Source organism: Lissotriton vulgaris, chromosome 5, assembly GCF_964263255.1.
Source record: "Lissotriton vulgaris chromosome 5, aLisVul1.2, whole genome shotgun sequence".
NCBI classification, from domain to species: domain Eukaryota; kingdom Metazoa; phylum Chordata; class Amphibia; order Caudata; family Salamandridae; genus Lissotriton; species Lissotriton vulgaris.
The window spans coordinates 1249335827-1249354257 of record NC_141693.1 but is presented as its reverse complement, the minus strand read 5'-3'; the positions used below and the strand labels follow the sequence as shown (position 1 = coordinate 1249354257).

The following is an 18431-nucleotide window of genomic DNA, read 5'->3' as shown; positions in this document are numbered from 1 at the left end:
CCAAGCAGCGCAGTTGCGCTACTTGGTGGAATGGAGCAGGTGGGAGTCCGAGAAACCCTGGCTATTCCAGGATCAAGCGATAGCTGGACGCCCGCTTCAGGAAATCCCATTCCTTCGCAAAGCGGCCCGGCCGGCGAATCTCTACACTTCATTCATCACACGGGTCCCGTTACAAGCGTGGGATGCCACTATCGTGGCACATGATCTTACTACCTTCCCCTCACCACTCACACCCCTGGTCGACAACCCTGACTTAACCCTGGCATGGCGAAAGGAACATACGACCATTGGCGATTGGCTGGATGCCGCTGCCTTTGTCACATATATGGTCCGGAAGGGGTGCTCCCATTTCCCCCTTTTCGGCAGGAATACGGCTTTCCGGAAACAGAACGCATGCGTTACCTTCAGGTTCGCCACTGGGCCCTACAGCCACAGGTGAAATATACAGCCGATCGACTCCTCAGGCCGTACGAGAGATGGCTACTGACTCGCACCTCGGACACCAAACTCATATCTGACATATACAAATTCATCCAGCCACAATCTACCCATCTATACATTCCCGGTAGGGAGCGCTGGGAGAAGGAGCTGGGCAGAACCCTGAGCCATAAAGACTGGTGCCAAATATCCTACCGGGCAAGGCACTCAGCATACCACTCAGGGCTGACTGAGACACTGACTAAAGTGACCACATATTGGTATTACACGCCGGAACGCATAGGGGAAATGGATCACAGCAAGGACAAGAACTGCTGGAGGGGCTGCGGACACTTGGGCACATTACTGCACATACTATGGGACTGCCCCCTGATACAATCATACTGGACACAGGTAATTAATGATGTAGATACACACTTCCACACCGAGTTGCCCCGTTTCCCTGCCTACACCATACTGGGGCTCCCCAATCCCTTAACATATCCCCTGCGCTCTCGGAGAGGACGCCAAATGGCCATTGCCCTGGGCTCGGCGGTCCAAAATATTCTGATACACTGGCGCACGGCGACCATCCCTACTACTACAGGTTGGCTTCACTGACTATGGGGGGTGTTGGGAATGGAGAGGATGTCCGTCACACTGGCTGGAGACACTGCTCAATTCAAGGAGTTATGGCAACCATTCCGCGCTCTATTGAAAACGTAATTCAGAGAACTCACATGCCCACGATACCTCCGGTTGTTACGCCTCTCGCCTCCGGACGGAGGGGTTTGATGCAGGAGGGATGAGGCGGGACTCGGCATTAGGGCTTGAGGGGGCGACACGGGGGAAAATGACTTGGACACTGGACGACGGGGTGGGAAGGGGTTTGTTGGGAAGTTGGGGGGAGGGAATAAGGGGGTCTTCACCTGGTTGGCTCGTCGCACCTTTCTTTGCAGAGCAACGCAGCAACAGATCTAACGAGTACTGGACCTTCATAATGCTCATTTCAGGCACTTTTTGTACCTTTCTCGTGTATACTGTCGCTGCTAGTGTTGTGCTGTATATCATGTAAGTTTTGCCCTCCACGTGCGGCTTTCAATAAAAAAGAGTTAAACCTAAAGAGCACTCATTTAGAGTATAATTGTTGTAGCTGTATAACTGAAGAGCTAAAGGAATGTTTTAAATGCGTAAATATGTTCCCATTGGTGTATTATCCTGCTGCGAGGAGAAGTATATTGTTTAAGTATATTCTTTATATCTATTGTTGCCCTAATGGTTAAATACAAGCACTAACATTGCACGCTTCAGGTTGCGAAAGGCAGCGTAACGGCCGAAATACGTCTCCCCTGTTTTTAGCGCCCAAGATGACCTGGCTCATTTAACAGGTTTTAGCTTCCAGACTTTATATACATACAGATGCGGTGAGCAGATCTAGAGTGTCGCTGGTTTTGAGAGTGCTCTAACAGGAGCAGCTTTCCACCCAAACTTGAGAACTACCCTGAGTTCTCGCCTTCTTTTTTGCATAATTTATGAGATAGATAGAGATAGATACATATATATAGAGATAGATATATAGATATATATATTCAGCCCCTGAATTATTTTATTGGATGACAGTGGATGACAGTGCATCAGAAGCACTCTCATTAAGTGCCATGCCCATTCTTCCAGCAGCAGTCAAGTGTCCTGCAGTGGGAGTGAATTCCCGCTCCACACCTGCCTTTGATGGGCTCAGTGGACCGATCACAGGTGATGCAAACTCTGAGTGTTCACTCTTAGTCAGGCGAGACATGCAGGGTTTGATTGCCCGGTTTGTATACCATCTATGAAATTGCCTTAAATTGCATTGCCATGTTATGCTGACCCCAGTGCCACATGGACATGAATGACTGACCGAGCAGACTGTGCAGAGTTCCGCCCATTCCGCAGGAAACCCCTTTGTTGCACACTCCAAAGGCTCATCTGGTGTGCATTGCAAGCTTTGCTGAATGTGTTTTGCAACGGTAGCACAGCCTTACAACGGAGCAGCATAGATTTGTTTAGTATGCTTGGGAATCAGCTGTATAGTTGCACATCTTTAACATTAGCAAAACATTAACCTTTTCTACCTAACCTTTAAAACTGTTTCTGCTTTGGTTGAACAGCTAGAAAAATACTTAGGAAAAGAACTCCAGGAAAGCATCAAGCTGCAGAAAAACGACACCCTGATAGTGTGGAATTCCATCCAGCAAAAAGTAAGTGGAGAGAATATCACCGAATTGTACCCAAGTAGTGTCTGCCATGAGTGTTGCCTTAGCTCATGGTTGCATAAGGTTCTCTTCCAATGTGTGGCGGTTATGAGTGGATGTGTGTTTGTAGCAGGTGCAGTGTTTGTGCAGGACCCTCGGTATCCACAGCTACTGAGCTCTGAGGGAGTGAAGGGGGCTCAGGGTTGGATCTCTTGGCAGGTAAAAAGGATGAGGGAGGCCTATGCTGTGCTCTGTGGGTATGAAGTGAGTGTGGAGTGTGTGGCTCAGCACAAGCCAGAGTGGACATCACAGTCGAATCACCTGTGGGGCTCTGGTCTTAGCACTCTGATATGGGTGTGTGTGAGAGCTAAGATCTCCCTTAAGGAGGACTCTGGGAGTGTAGGACTGAAAACGAAAATCACTCCTTGCAAAAATGTTCAATCCATCCCCACGCTGCAGGAGGATGGGGCCACAGGAATATAGTTAAGTCAAGGCAGCCAGTCCAGCTCTGACAGCAGACCCTACCGTGCAGCCTACCGGGGAAATGCCCTAGTGGACAAATGGTGAATCAGGCCTTGACCCTAACTGCTAAAGCACCTCCTCCTGGAAGATTGTCCAGGCCTTTGTGACAGTCCGGACCTTTGTGCCAGAGCAAAGTCACCGGTGGACAGAGTGTCTGGGGCGATCACAGTTCCACAAGCGGCCAGAATCCTTGCGGCCATCCAAGTCTCAGCTAGTTTCTCCAAGTTGACCCAGTGCTGAACCTCTGAAAATACCCTGTCTCACTGGTAGTTCTTCTCGTGGTTCAAACCAGACTCAAGCAAAGAAAGAGACTCATGCAAAGAAACAGACTCATGCAAAGTTCTGCTCCTGATAAAAAAAACACAAACATACTCAGGGGTATATTTACTAGAAAGTGGTGGAGCGCGGCGTTAGCCACCGTGGCTTAACGCCGGGCTCTGCCACTTACAAAATGCAGGGTTGCACCGTATTTACAAGGATACAGTGCAGCTCTGTTTTTCCCCCTGTGCTGGTGCTAATTTTAGCGGGTTAGTGCCAACGTCGACACCCATGCACGCTTTGTAGGGGAAGATTGTTTATGTGCAGGCAGGTGCGCCTTCATGCACATTAACAATCTGAAATGGCATTTTTAAACTTCTATGTGTGCTGCTTAATGCAACTCACATAAACGTTGCAAATCAGCATTTTTTTAATTGAGTGTTTATGTGCAGGAAGAGACACCTTCTGGGGGGTGACAAAACACACATTTTTCCCATTTGTCAATCTGAAGGCGACAAGAAACGTTCTGCACCGGGTGCCACCTGACCTTGCTACGCCACTGTGAGTGTGTAGCCCCATTTTGAATCAGGCACTCCGTGTTAGTCATGAGCGTTTCTTCAACACAACATTCCACGAGCTCTGGTAAAATGCATGGGATATTTTCACTTTTGTGACCGAAAGAGAAAATACCTTTGAATAAACTTAAAGAGGGCACAGGGACATCAGCTGATTGTCATACCAAAGAGCAATGTACTCCGCTATCTAAAATAAAGTATTTGTAGGAAAATCACAGGCAGAATGAAGTCCTTAGAGTAGTAAGAGACAGGCCTTATTGCTACTGTTTGTATGGGGGGGGGTTGGCCGAACAGCGGTTTTGAGTTTGGCTTTGTCAAAGTGGAGCCTTCCGGTAGCTCAGTGGTCAATCATGACCTGAACAGGGAACCCCTAGCCTAATATCGCCTACCACTGCGAGCATGCGAAGGGCGCAGGGAGTGAACCCCTGAAACTTGTGTCTTTAAACCTTCCTGTAGGTCCAGCTCACCTCATAGTGAATGCTACAACACAGATAAAGACAACAGGACAAAGTAGAGCACCCCTGGACGCTTCCTCATAGCACGAAGAAACCATGGTGACCCGCTGAAGAGCCAGAGTACATGCAAGCGACCTAGCAAATGGCAGCTATAGCACTGTAGTTTATATACCACCAAACACGACCTCTGGTGCTTAATCCACCTCCCATGAATCCATTAATCAGGGTCTAGCCTATCGTTGACCGAGTCCGCATAAGAAGGCGGTAATTACTACAAGTGCATACTGATGGCAGAAATATTCTTTACAAGATCCATTTAAAATAGCGTGCCATCATATATTCTTCCTATTCATTACCTCCACGAGAACCATGCATCACTAGTCTCACAGCCCTGTCCACCCCACCCCGCCGACTCCTAACCATCTGTATCCTTACAAGGCTGCGTGAAATCCAGCAGCGCAGCTCTGCGCAGTTAGAGTGGCGGCGTCTCAACACAACAGAAATAAGAAAGGGAGAAATGTTACACCCAGCAGCCTGCGGTTTCTGCAGACCATTTCAATCTCCATCCTAAGGTTGTGGTGCTGGAGTGGAGTGGGGTGTAGGGGAACATGCAGCACCAGGCAGGGTTCCTGATCTATCTTCGGGTTGCTGCACTTGTGCTTCCCATTTGATCATAGCAGACGCAATAGGCGAAGATGAAGTTTTGGCGGTTGATGGAGTGGAGTGATCTGAACATTTGTTGTACATCCAAGGTGTACACATGGGGCGTTGCACCACTTACACTCCTTGAATTAAAGGCAGACAAATGTAGGCTGTATCACAAGCCTGGATGTAGATTTACTCATTGAAGAGGGCTATTATTAAATTATCATAACTTTTTGTGCACGGCCAGAAAACGTATAAAATGAGCAACACAGTTACCTGAATGAGAGGTATCCAAGTGCTAACACAAGAAGACCAGGAAAGGAATGCAAACATCCCTAAAAATATATCTTTCGTAAGATCACCAGGTTCGTACTCGTTCTGGGGTTGATGGTACGGTCCTTTTTGTTAGAATCTTGATAAATTCCTGACAGGATCCAGTGAGACATTCTATAACTACTTGACATTGACTGTGACCACATACTTTGATTCTAATAAAGCCGCAATTAGAGCTACCTCTAGGGATCCCAGTGCACAGTGGCGGCTCCTCCATTGAGACAGAGGAGCGTCGTCCCACTGCTGCAAAGGAAAAATACAATGATAATCAGATATCGTTATCATTGTATTTTTCCTATGGAAGTGAGTGGCTCTCGGTGTGGGCCGAACTGGGCAGCACAGGGGAAGGAGTGGTTTGCACTCCCTAAGTGTGCATGACTGCTTGGCCTGCCCACTTGCGCCGGCCAAGCAGTCCTGCGCACTTTGCATGTTCCCCACCAGGCTGCATTACACAGCCTGGTGAGCAACATGCAAATCCTCCCTGTACCCGTCAGAGCACAGAAGCACGGCGCTCAGACCAATCACAATGCTGCATTGGGGAGTCATTGTGATTGGCTCAGGAGAGCCCGCTGCCCGGGTGCTTCCTGCTGCTGCTGCCAACCAGGACTAGAGCCGTAAGATGAAGAGGATGGAGGAGAGACGGCCATCTGTCCGTTTCAGGTAAGTCCTTTTTATATTTCTCCTGTCCAGTAGCAGACGTTACTGCCGGTACGTGCACAAAACATGAGCTTGAACCTAATGTAGGGACGGGAAAATCATAGACGGCCCTGTGGGTAATAGACAATATTTTGAAAGACATACAGACTGCAAAAGGCAAACAGTGCAGCTGTCTCATAGGTGATGAGGCACGATTAGATGGCAATTTAGCCACAGTGCATGCCATCTCGGTTTGACTCCTTTGCAACTTGTGTAAGCCTCAAAAGGCTGATACTAAAAAATATCTTTCAGTAATAATAGCTGTGTCGATCTGAACCTGCACATTTAGGGGCGGATCAACTAAAAACACATAAGATGTTTTAACTCATATGTAGACGCATAATCAGTGTCAGACAGTTTAAATCTGGGGTGATGGATGTTCCAATCGATCAGCCTACTATCAGGAGCCTTATCAAAATCTGTCTTCTTGTCGTTTAATTAAATCCAGTTTTTTTCATTCAGTTGCTAATCTGCACATAAGTAGATTGAAGCTCTGTATCTTCACTCAGAACATGGTTAGCAGTTATCACAAGTTAGCATCATAGCATATCCTTTGCTTGGTGGATAAAGGCATCTACCAAATCGTGGCTCTAATGGAAATCATCCAGATTCCTCTTGTTGTTCGAATTGACTTCAAATAACATTGTTGCTTCAGGACCGTTTGCCAGCAATTTGGATTTAAATGCAATGAAACACTATTTGGATGACCTCAGACGTTATAGGCCGTTTGATAATTATGACTCCTATATGGATGCAGATAATTGTCAAGTGAGCTTTCTTCACTAGAAGCCATTATCTATCTGGTATGCACTCTCATTGACTGCCCACACTTAACTCATTTATTACTTACTTATTCAGAGAACACTTTTACAGAGAGTGCTGTCCATTGCTGGATCTTTTTCTGAAACCTTACAAAGTTGAATACAAGCCCCTTCCGTGCCACATGTTTACTTACCATAACCTTGCACTATGTTCTTGTTTCAGCTGAAGTGCTGTGGCGTGTATAATGTGTCTGACTGGATATCTGAGGTTCCATCATCGTGTTGTGAAGACAATGTCTCAAACTGCTCTTCTACACTAAAGTACTTTAAAGAGGTGAGGAGAATTACTAAATGTTGGTAAAATGTGCATTTGTTTTTATTAGATATGCTGGACTAGCCCTCCCTGCAGGGTCACCCCCAAACCTTTTGTCGTCAACCATCCTGTTTTCTGAATTTCGTACTTGTTGGCATTGGCACTCTGTGCACTTTACCACTGCTAGCCAGTGCTGAAGTGCTTGAGCTCGCTCCCTTAAACGTTTTAAAATTGACTTTCTCCCAATTGGCATATTTAATTTGCTTAAAAGTCCTTTTTAAGTTCGTACTATATATATCTAAGTCCTGTAAATTAAATGTATTAGGGGGCCTGCAGCACTCATTGTTCCACCCACTTAAGAAGCCTTTTAAAACATGTCTCAAGCCTGCCAATGCAGCCTGTGTGCAGCTTTAGTCTGCCAATTCCACTTGGCAAAATAAACCTTTTGCCAGACCTAAACCTTCCTTTTTGTACATATAAGTCACCCCTAAGGTAGGCCCTAAACAGCCCACACCACAGGGTGCACTGGATTTCAAAGTTAGAACATTTGTTATTAAGTTTTACATGTCCTGGCAGCGAAACACTTCCCAAATTAATGTTCCACTGTGAGACCTACCTCTACCATAGGATAACATAGGGTTACTTTATTTCTTTTAAAAAGTGCAACATTTATATTGGAAACAGGTACAAATGTCACGTTTGGTCTCAAAAGTATTGCAATTTAATGGTAAAGTTGGATTTTAACTCACAATTCTGAAAATGGCACTGTGAGAAAAGTTCACATTTTCTTATCCTAACTCTTTGGTGTCTGCAGCCTGTGTCCTGGATGACATGACTGTGAATAGCTGGCAGTTGGCCTTTGTGTATTTCCTCCACAACAGTGAAACAAAGGGGAACAAGATGTTGGCAGAATGAGCCATCTTGCTAGGACGGGAGGAGCTTTTTTCCTGACCCACTTATATTTTGAAGGACTGTCTCCAGCACACTCACAAAGGAACTTGACACCAGCCTTTTATCATCCAAGACTACTTTGAGCCTTTACATGGGAAGGCATGAATATTGGACCTCCTAAACCAATCTTCAGTACCTTACTGGGCTTGGGGCTGTAGAAGAAGGACCTCCTTGATTCCCAGGTGGCTGCCCTGCTGCTTGTGGCCTGCCTTTATCTTCAGTGGACTGCCCTGCTGCTACCAGAGTACTGGGCTTCTGCTTGAGACCTGCCTTGTTTTCCAGAGGAGTGCTCTGCTGCTTGAGGCCTGCCCTACTCCCCAAGAAGAAAGACTGGACCTGCTCCCTCAATCCGAGGCTAACCTCAGTGACTCCAAGGGTCAGTTGGCTGACCTCCTGTTCTGAGCAACACAGATAGAACAAGTTCCAGAGGGCTCCCTACAACTGACTAGCTGAATAGCTACAACTGGACCTACCTGGCCTGCAGCTATACCTGTCTGAGCCCTGCTGGCCTCTGCTAGAGTGAGTCTCTGATTGCCAAGAGATGCCTCCCTTGGCTGGTATCAGAGTGTACTCACCTACAAAGAAATGTGAAACCCTGGAGGTTTGGCTTCCTCACAATTGCAAACATGCCGAGATTCTGCAGCCCTTGACGACCGCCAACACTAAGCTCTGGTGAACCCGACTCTTCACACCACAGCAACCACCAACAACGATCAACAACACAAGATCTGTACTTCCTGCTATAGCAACAACAACCTGGAACAACGACTGGCCAAATATTTGCACGTCAACGAAGGCCATCCGCGGTGCCAGACCTGCTCTTCGCTTTACAGAGACAAACATCCGTGACAATCTCCCTGCTGCTCACAGCCTCCTCCACCGTAAGTGTAACTCTTCGCACCGGACTTGAGAAGATAACTTTTTTCAGCTGTACTAACCTGGTCACTGTATCCGTCCTATGCTCCATAGTGGTCTGCCTGAAATTATTGACCAAATGTGGTGCTTGGTGCTTTTAGGTGGTCTATCTACTTAGCACTTTAAAGTTGCATATCTCCTGTTCTACTGCTGATTGAATGTTCGTCGCTTTGATGTAATTTTATAAAACTTTGGTCTATTTTTCCAAATTGGTTTTGGATCATTCTTTTGTTGTGTTTTCAAATTCTTTACACATTTCCTCTAAGTTAAGCCTGACTGCTTTTGCGCCATTTACCAGGAGGTTAAGTACAGGTTAATTTAGTGACTTTTGTGGTTCATCCTGACAGTGATTGTGGTTATTGCTTAAGAAGGGTCTTCAACCCCCTCCATCAAAAACTCAGTTTCCTCCATGTATGACATGGTTAATAGGTCATGAGAAGACTAGCTCTTCAAATAATAACACGCAGGATGCTCAAACCTGCATAACAAAGCACATCTGTGACTCCACACACCCTCTCTGCAAAACATAGTCTTCACTCATATTCATTCACTTAAACGTCCGTTCTCACCTTCCACTTATTTAACTGTCTATCCCAATTCCTAGTCCTAATATGAGTCCTTTTTATTGATTTTATTCCTTGTACCCTGAGAAACTATTCTACATATATCTTTTCAACAGAATGTATGAATGTTCACCTCTCGTCGACTCTGGGGGGCATATTCACAAGAAAGTGGCAAAGCATGTCGTTAAGCCAAGAAGGCTAACACACTTTGTCACTTTAGAAACGCAGAGCTACACCCTATTTACTAGAATTTGGTGCAGCCCTGCGTTTCCCCCTGGGCTGGTGCTAAATTTAGCTGCCAAGCCCCAACTCAGGCCCTCTTGCATTATAGTGCAAGGGTGTCTGTGTTGAGGGGAAGATTGTTTATGTGCAGGAAGGTCCCCCTTCCTGCACATAAACTATCTTTAAATGCCATTTTGTAGCTTTTATGTGTGCTGCTTAATGCAGCACGCATAGGAGTTGCAAAACGTAATTATTTTTAAATGATTGTTTATGTACAGGAAGGGCCACCTTCCTGCACATAAATATTGTGCACAATGAAGCATACATGGAAACAGCAAAAACAAGAAGAAATAAAGCATTTCTCCTCATTTCGCCTGTTTAAGACCAGCTTTAATATTGGTGCTGCCTCCTATTTATGCTGCTCTTGTAAATAGGGGGCAGCATCAAAATCGATGGGTGTTGCAGTGAAATGCCCAACACAACACCAATTGCCAGCCCCTTTCACGCTAAGTGTAGCATGAAATGGTGCCTTATTTACAAGGCAGCATTAGGCCACATTAAGTGGCTTAACGCTGCCTTATAAATTAAGCGAACCCCGTATCTCTATCTCAATGTCACTGAAAGTGACATTGTCGTGGCAATAATGGCTTGAAAATATGCCCCCAAATTTATTTATTTTTACTTTTAAATTTTACAGTGTTAGGTGGATCCTCAGCTGTGAGGAGACCAGAGGTGACAAGCTGAAGGCATGTGAATGGGATATACATGTATGTGGGGCACTTTGTAGGTAGGCAAACAGCACATGCGGATGTTCCGGATTCTCCTAACGATGGTTTGAATCTGTGGCTACAAATACATCTCTTAGACCAACACATGGTTGATATAAATGAGATAGCTAATGTCTTTGGTATGGAACAGCACAGTCTGTGCCAATATTAGATTCACATTTGAACCTCCACAGCCAATGGGATAAAAATTCCGACGTTGAAACTTTACAGCCAACTCTTCCTCTTTCATAAACTACACAAGCAGAAGTAAATGCTTTTGGGTGTATAGGATATGTTGGCGCTCATACAGTTATTTACAGTAAATTTGTCCCAATGAATAATAAGTTTGGGGCATCCAAAAAACGGGGAAGAGAACACCCTACTTCCTTAAACTCAATCAAAGATTGAACAATGCTTAAACAATGTTTCGGAGCACACATGCACTTCTATAGTTCAATTATGAATATATGAACAAATCAGCAATAATCTGTTGGGCTCTTGTTGTTTTCTTCTTTAATGTCATCAAATTCCAATCCCTTGTGCCAACGCGTTTCGCTGTGGTAGGGTTAGCCTACGGCTTCATCAGGGCTTAAAGTTTCTCAAATGTGAGCCTCACTGAAGAAATAAATGCATATTTTTTCCTTGTAATGTCTCCCTCCCTCGCCTGTACCCGGGTGCAGTGAGGAAGACATTATCGGGAGAACGAGAGACAGAGACTGAAGGAGACGGATAGGAGATCCTAATTGTGGTTGTGATAACGACAGTGGTGTGTACTTTTTCCAGGCTGCATTGAGTCTGGACTATACATGATTTGAATTGGGCCGACTGAGGATTATGTAAAAAGGCGACCTTGGGATCTTGTGATGCCATAGTGATTAATATTGAAAACCTCACTGGCCACATGCATTGATTGGATCAAATATTATTTGTGGTTCGCGAAATATCAAAGAAAGTGAACTTGGGATCAAGTCCCCTCAGATCCAGTAATATTGTGAGATGTAGAGACTACCCATATCACGGATATTATAACGAAGTTGAGGACAAAAGTAGAAGGAAAATAGACGCATTTTATTTCTTCAGTGAGGATCGCATTTGAGAAACTTTAAGCCCTGATGAAGCCGTAGGATAACCCTACCACAGCGAAATGCGTTGGCACAAGGGATTGGAATTTGATGAAATTAAAGAAGAAAACAACAAGATCCCAACCATTTATTGCTGATTTATTCACATATTCATAATTAAACTATAGAAGTGCATGTGTGCTCCGAGACATTGTTTATACACAAGCAGAAGTAGAACTTTTCTTGTTTTTTTTTTTTTTAGTTTCAAACAGACCTTTATTGACATCGTTCAAGTCTGGCACAACCTGGGGCCTACATCCCAATGGGCCGGCACAGCGGTACTTGACATTCTTTGCAAGGGACAATGGGGAAGCGAACACAGCAAGCCGCCTACAACCCCAATGGGCCAGCCGCGTCTGTGGGCAAGCATAACGGGTGATTATCAACTCAGGTCTCTGAACAAGTACCGCCAAAACATCAAGGTTAATAAGTCACAGTATTAACGCCATCTGTCACTTATCATGCCAAAGTATCGTCAATTCAGTTTCCACACAACGTTCACAACCGAAGTACTTTACCCCTCATGTACTGCCCCAGTCCTTGTTACACAATAAAGTGGTCAATGCATCCCCATTTCCGGGAAGCCCTCTGCCTCTTCACGTTCCTCCTCATCATGTCCCTCGTACTTCCCTCGGCCAGGGTCAGGGCCCGTGCCCCCAGTGTCAGTATGTGCCAAGTGTTATGTTTGAAGGGGGTTCCAAATATCTCTAGGGCATGAGGAGGGTGGCATAAGTTCAGCATAGGTGTGCAACTGGTCCTGCCAATATATGAGATCGTTCAGACAGTCCTTGAATTTGGGACCTCGGCCGCGCCCCCATCGACAGGCTATCCGTCGTTTTGCCAGCAGGAGGCCTAAGGAAGCATATCTCCGTATCTTGACAGGGACTTGTTCTGTGTATCCTAAGAGAACAGTGAGGGGGTCGTCAGGCACATGTGCCCCAGTCATTTCATCCAGCACATGCAGTACTTCCTTCAGTATTCCCAAACAGACGGGCAGTCCCAGGTCAAGTGCCCAAAGTCATCGCCCCCCGCGCTGCATCTATCACAGCAGTCACTATCGCGCAACTGTAAACGGTGTAGCCGAGCCGGCGTGTAGTATAATCGGTGAATATATTTATAATGTATAAGGCGTAGTCTTCTATTGGCGGATATGGCGCCCGTTCGGCAGCAGCAAAAGAACCCTTGTTCCGTCATGATGGAGATCCCCAATTCCCCCTCCCATTTACCCTTGGCTGGAACTGGCTCCCTCTCCCATTCCCCTTGAGTTGAGCGATATAGTCACAACACTACATGGTCCGTGGGAGTGTGCTGTAATGGAGTGTGTAGAGGAAGCATAATAGGAGGTTCTAACGGAAAGCACTGAGTCAGAGAGGGCATGTCCTGCCTTAACCTCACGTAATAAAATCGCTCCAAGGGAGTGGGGGTCGTGGTACCAAAGAAGTCCTCCCTAGTTCTAAACTTCCCATTTGTGTACAATTGGCCCCAAGTAAGGCAAGACAGTTTACGCAGCATGCGGCAGCATACCCCCTCTGTCGTGACTGGTAGATCATGTCTTCTCTGTAGTGGCGCTAATGGCAAGTAGAGTATAGGACATTTGAGTTTGTGCACCAGATCGTTCCAGGCACTGGTAGTGCATTGTACGGTTGTAGCCGCTAGGTATCTAGGGACCGCAATAGTGCTTAGATATGCTGTGCAAGGTGTAGGGGCCATATATCCATCTTCAATTGCTGGATGAAGCATGTATGTTGGGGGTGCATCCAATTGGCCGCAAAGTGCGCCTTGGGGCAGATAAAATATAATTCCATATCTGGGACTTCCAATCCCCCAGAATGAAAGGGACGAGTAAGAACGTCCCACGCTAATCTGGGTTGCTTTCCACCACCTGCAAATCGGATAATCTGGGTTTTGATGCATCTAAAAAAATGACGACTAGGAGCGTAAGCAATGTTGGTAAAAAAGTCAAGCAGTTGGGGCAATATAACCATCTTGATCAAAGATACTCTGGCTTACATGGAGAGGGGCATCACGATCCATCTGGTGATCTTATCAGTGATGAGGTCAAGTGTGTGTCTGTAGTTGGAACGCATCAGTTCCTGAGAGCATTGATATACCCGAAAGCCAAGATAAGTGATTGTGTCTGCACACCAGGTCAAAGTAAAATCAGGTGCAAACTCCAATGTGACTTCTGTCAAGTTTATCCCAGAAAGTTGGCCAAAAAGCATGAAAAAACAGAGATTGGGATTGAGGCTCATCGCATGATCCCGCAGGTATAACGTGAGATCATCGGCATACAAGGAGATTAGAATCTGCCTCTCTGGGTATATCAAAGCATATTCCCGAAAGTGTTGTCTGACTTTTGCTGCCAGGGGCTCGATGGCTATGGCAAAAAGAAGGGGGGACAGGGGGCATCCCTGGAGGGTGCCTCGTGTGATCGCGAAGGGAGCCGACTGAGCTCCACTAACCATCTCTCTAGCTCGTACCCCTGAATATAATAAGGTAATCCACTCTAGGAAGGGGGCGGGAAACCCCATACGTTGTAAAACAAAGGCGAGGTAGTCCCACTCCAGGGAATCAAACGCCTTGGTGGCATCCAGAAATACAGCTGCGGCGTTGACATCTGGGTATATGTCATGTAGGAGTGCGAACAACGTGCGCAAGTTATGGGACGTACCTCTAGTGGGTAAAAAACCTGATTGATCAGGGAGCACCAACTCTGTCATAAGACGTCTAATACAATTAGCAATCAATTAGCTTCCTCATAAACGTGTCACAGTACCGGGATTAGTAGATGGTGGAAGGTTTTATACAATTCAGCCGGGAGGCCATCCGGGCTTGGTGTTTTTCCTGATTGCAATTGCATAATGGCCGTTATAATTTCCTCATCCTCATGATGTCTCAGAAGAGATTCCCTCTGCCCATCCCCCAACCAGGCGATCGCCGTATCCTCAAAGAAGGAAGTGAAGTCTATTGGCTGAGTTCTATGAGTCTTGTAAAGACATCTGTAGAATTTACGAAAGGTTTCCATTATCTCAGTCGTATTTCTATGTAGTTGGCCCTCCTCATACTCAACTTCAAGAACAACATTTGAAAATTGCGGAGGTATAAATTAAGGACGCAAGTGTTTTTCCAGGTTGGTCCCCCTCTCCATATTGGCGTGCCCTATGATATTTCCCTCTGTATTTGCATTCACTTTCCGCTGTCTCTTGTTACTCACTAAGGACGCTGCGCAACTTAGCTTGTATCTCTGGTGTGGGTTAGCTTGCCATTCCGCCTCAATATTTTTGAGTTCTGTCTCTAGTCGGCGTAGGGTGGAACGGATATCCCTCAAGATTCCCCTACTCTTTGCGATACACAAGCCACGTATGGTAACTTTGAAAGCTTCCCACACTGTGGAGTATTGCGTTACCGAGTCCTCATTGCGAGGGAAAAAGTCAGTGATCTCCTGCTCGAGTTCCTGCTTAAATACTGGGTCTAATAAGGATAGTGGATTTAAATGCCAAAATAGGAAAGGAGAGTCCACATGTGGAGGGTTATAGCAATCAGCACTGGAGAATGGTCCAAGTAAGTCCGGGGAAGATGGGAGGTGTGTGTCACCCAAGGGATAAGGCCTTTAGTGATGAACCATTCATCAATTCTGGACCAGGTGGACCGGGCCGTGGTGTAAAAGGTACCCTCCCACCTCGCTGGGTGTATATGTCACCATGCGTCAAGCAGCTCATAGTCATCGATTATCATTTTGAGGGTGGATTGTGATTGGGAGTAGTGGTGTGGTTGCGGATGTGAGCGGTCCAGTGCGGGATTAACTGTAACATTGAAATCCCCACCCCATAATAGGTGTGTGGATCCTATCTCTAGGATCTTCCCCCAGAGCACACGGAGAAATTCCGGATCATCCGCATTAGGCCCATAACATGAAACAAATGTAAAGGATTGGATGGCGAGTCTCCCCCAGAGAATAGAATACCGGCCCTGATTGTCCATGATGGAGCCCATTGGGGTATATGGAAGGGATTTCCTTACTAGGATGCATGTGCCTCAGGCGTTTGATGAATAGGAGGAAAGGCATGTATTACTGGCCCACTGAGCGGCAAATGTGGAAGGGGTGGTGGGATTAAAGTGCATCTCCTGTAGCATTGCACAGTGTATGTCATGGTGGTCTGAGTAAGATAATATGTTCCTACGCTTACGGGATTCCCACAGTCCTAGTACAAGGGAGGAAGTGGTATGTGGGGGGTCTAGAACGTTCCGCCATGGTGAAGATTGATGTTACACATTTTGAAGCAGTGGTCTGAAAGAAATTGGCAAAGATATCTAGGCATTAAAGTGGTAGTTAAAACTAGGGCATGTGACTTGTCGCTAAGTCTTCCTTTTCTCACATGTTCACACAATACAGTCCCTGCCCCCATCCCACATCAGCAGGCCAATCCTGCCATGGTCCGTTCCCCCCCCTCCCACCATTCCCTCAGTGCAATGTTCCCAACAGGGGAAAGCAGCTTAGGCTGTAACATAACTATGAATAATAGAAAAAAACACAACCATAATGGTAAGTGTTCACCTGAGAGGTGGAGTCCAGAGGGCGACCAGGGGTCTTCATCGCCGAGGCGAGGGTGTTCGGGTGTTCATACGTAAGGTCATCTCGGTTCCGGTTTCCGGTGCATCCTATAAGTTCGTAGAAGATCGCCAACACAGTGGTTCAGGGGTAGGGTGTAGTCGTCATCAACACTTCAGTCATGCAGAGGGGCGAAGAGGCAGTCAGTCCGCCGCTACAGCGCTCCAGGGTCCCAAAATCCCAGTGGGAGTGGCTATTGTGTCGTGTACTAAGGTCGGCGGCAGTTCCACACTGAGGGGAGGCTGTCTCACCTCTCTCCGGCCCCCTCGCCCTGCCGCGGTGTCCAGTTCATCCCACTGAAGCTTAGCATCTGGTACATTTTCGTGTGGCATGGTCTCTATGTGAAAAGCACATCTGGTAGCTTTTGATCATTCTACATCTGAAGTGTCCCCTCCAGCACCTGGGCGATAAGGCGGGGAGGCGCGCGCCACCGCCGGCTTTGGCAATGATTTAAGGAAGTCCTGTTCAAGTTGTGGGGTATTGATGAAGTGCAGTTTGCCGTGATGTGTCGACTTGAGTCAGGCGGGTAAGAGCATCGCATTGGGATTATTGAGCTGTTGTAATTTCTTTTTCACAGGGAGGAATTTCCGTCTCTGCTCTTAAACGCCAATGGTAAAGTCAGGGTATATTGAGATGTCTGTTCCCTTGTGGTGGAGCTGGCCCTGCTCCCAAGAAAGGCAGAGGGCCATATCTTGATCACGGTAATTGAGTAACCGAGCGATTATCAGGCGAGGTATTGCTGCAGGTACTGGACAAGCCGCCAATGTGCAGTGAGCCAGCTCAACCACCAATACCGGTGAGAAGACCTCCATTCTAAATAGCGCAATGAGAAGGCGTTCCACGTACTCCTCCATCCTTCCAGTAGCGGTTGATTCCGGTATTCCCAAGATGCGGCGGTTGTTTCTCTGAGAGCAGGATTCTAAGTCCTCGTTCTTGGTTGCTATCACTCTCAGGACCCTCTCCTTTTCCAGTGTTAAGGATGTTGACCCAGTAGACGTGTCCTCCAGATCCAATATTCGCAGTCTCCGTAAGCCGCTCCTCATGTTTGTCTACTCAATACGTGGCCCCGTCCATTCACACAGACATGGAGTCCATCTTGGATTCTATGGAGGTCAGGCTGGATTGCATAGCCAGAAGTAGGTCCTTCAGATCTGCAGTTGAGGGTGCCAGACCTCCTCTTGTTCTTCCTCAGGATCCATTTGGGAGCGGGTACCCTTCCTTGCCTCAAAATTAAGCTTTGGCTGGCGCCCGTCTGGTTTCCCCATTTTAGTTAGGGGGCACGGTCTGTCTTCGAGGAAAGGGCAAATGCACCGCCACACGGCGCCTATTGAGAGGATTAGGAGGTCAAACACCAGTGGCACAGACTACCGTCAGCGCGTCACCTCCAGAACAGAATCACCCAAAATGTTTCCCCTTCACCCCGTCAATCCTCAGGGCTCTCCAGTGATGGGGCATGCCAATGGTAGCAGCGTATTCACAATGTCAGCAGCGCGCGTCAGATTGCCCAGGGGTCTTCTCAACGCCGTGGTATCCTCTCGCGTGCACAATATGGCACCCCCAACCGGCACAAGCAGTCTGCAGAATAGGATGTGTCAGTTACTGCTTCACTTCCCAGGGGACCCAAGCTTGCAGGTTGTGCTTCCCCGCAGACTTCTTCCAGCTATGGATATTTCCTCCCGGTCTTAGTGTAGGCCACAAACAGGGGGGGAGTTCCCAATTAGGGGCAATGCTCAGGCTGTGATGAGGCCGGTCCCCAGCTCAGGCCCTTGCTCATGCGACATTTACACCCATTATGCCCTTTCTTGGTCTTGCCAGGTAGGGGTGGAGGGGGGTCCCACTGTATAGGTATACGGGCTCAGCGTACCTCCAATGTTGGGGCCAGCACAGTCTCTTACGGCGGGCTGTGCCTCGCCGCAATCCGCATCCACTTCCAGTTAGTTCGCGGGCCGCCCGCACTGCAACAGCAGCTGGGATGCAGTCCGCGACCGGTTTCACCGCAGCCTCGGGGCCGCGCCCCCCCTGTCCCAGCGCCGCACAGACCAGACAGCACCAGATGAGCTCGGGCCTCACTGCATAG

General features: G+C 47.1%; 1 protein-coding gene across 2 annotated transcripts in view; it reads left to right on the top strand.

Annotated features, from left to right (window-relative positions):
* CD53 (CD53 molecule) overlaps positions 1-18431 on the top strand; it is a 197128-nt gene that overhangs the window by 160490 nt on the left and 18207 nt on the right. For both annotated transcript variants that reach the window (XM_086923094.1, XM_086923093.1), the window contains exons 5-6: positions 2565-2654; positions 7117-7227. In XM_086923094.1, coding sequence (XP_086779220.1) covers positions 2565-2654; positions 7117-7227 — 201 coding nt within the window. The remainder of the gene's footprint in view (positions 1-2564; positions 2655-7116; positions 7228-18431) is intronic.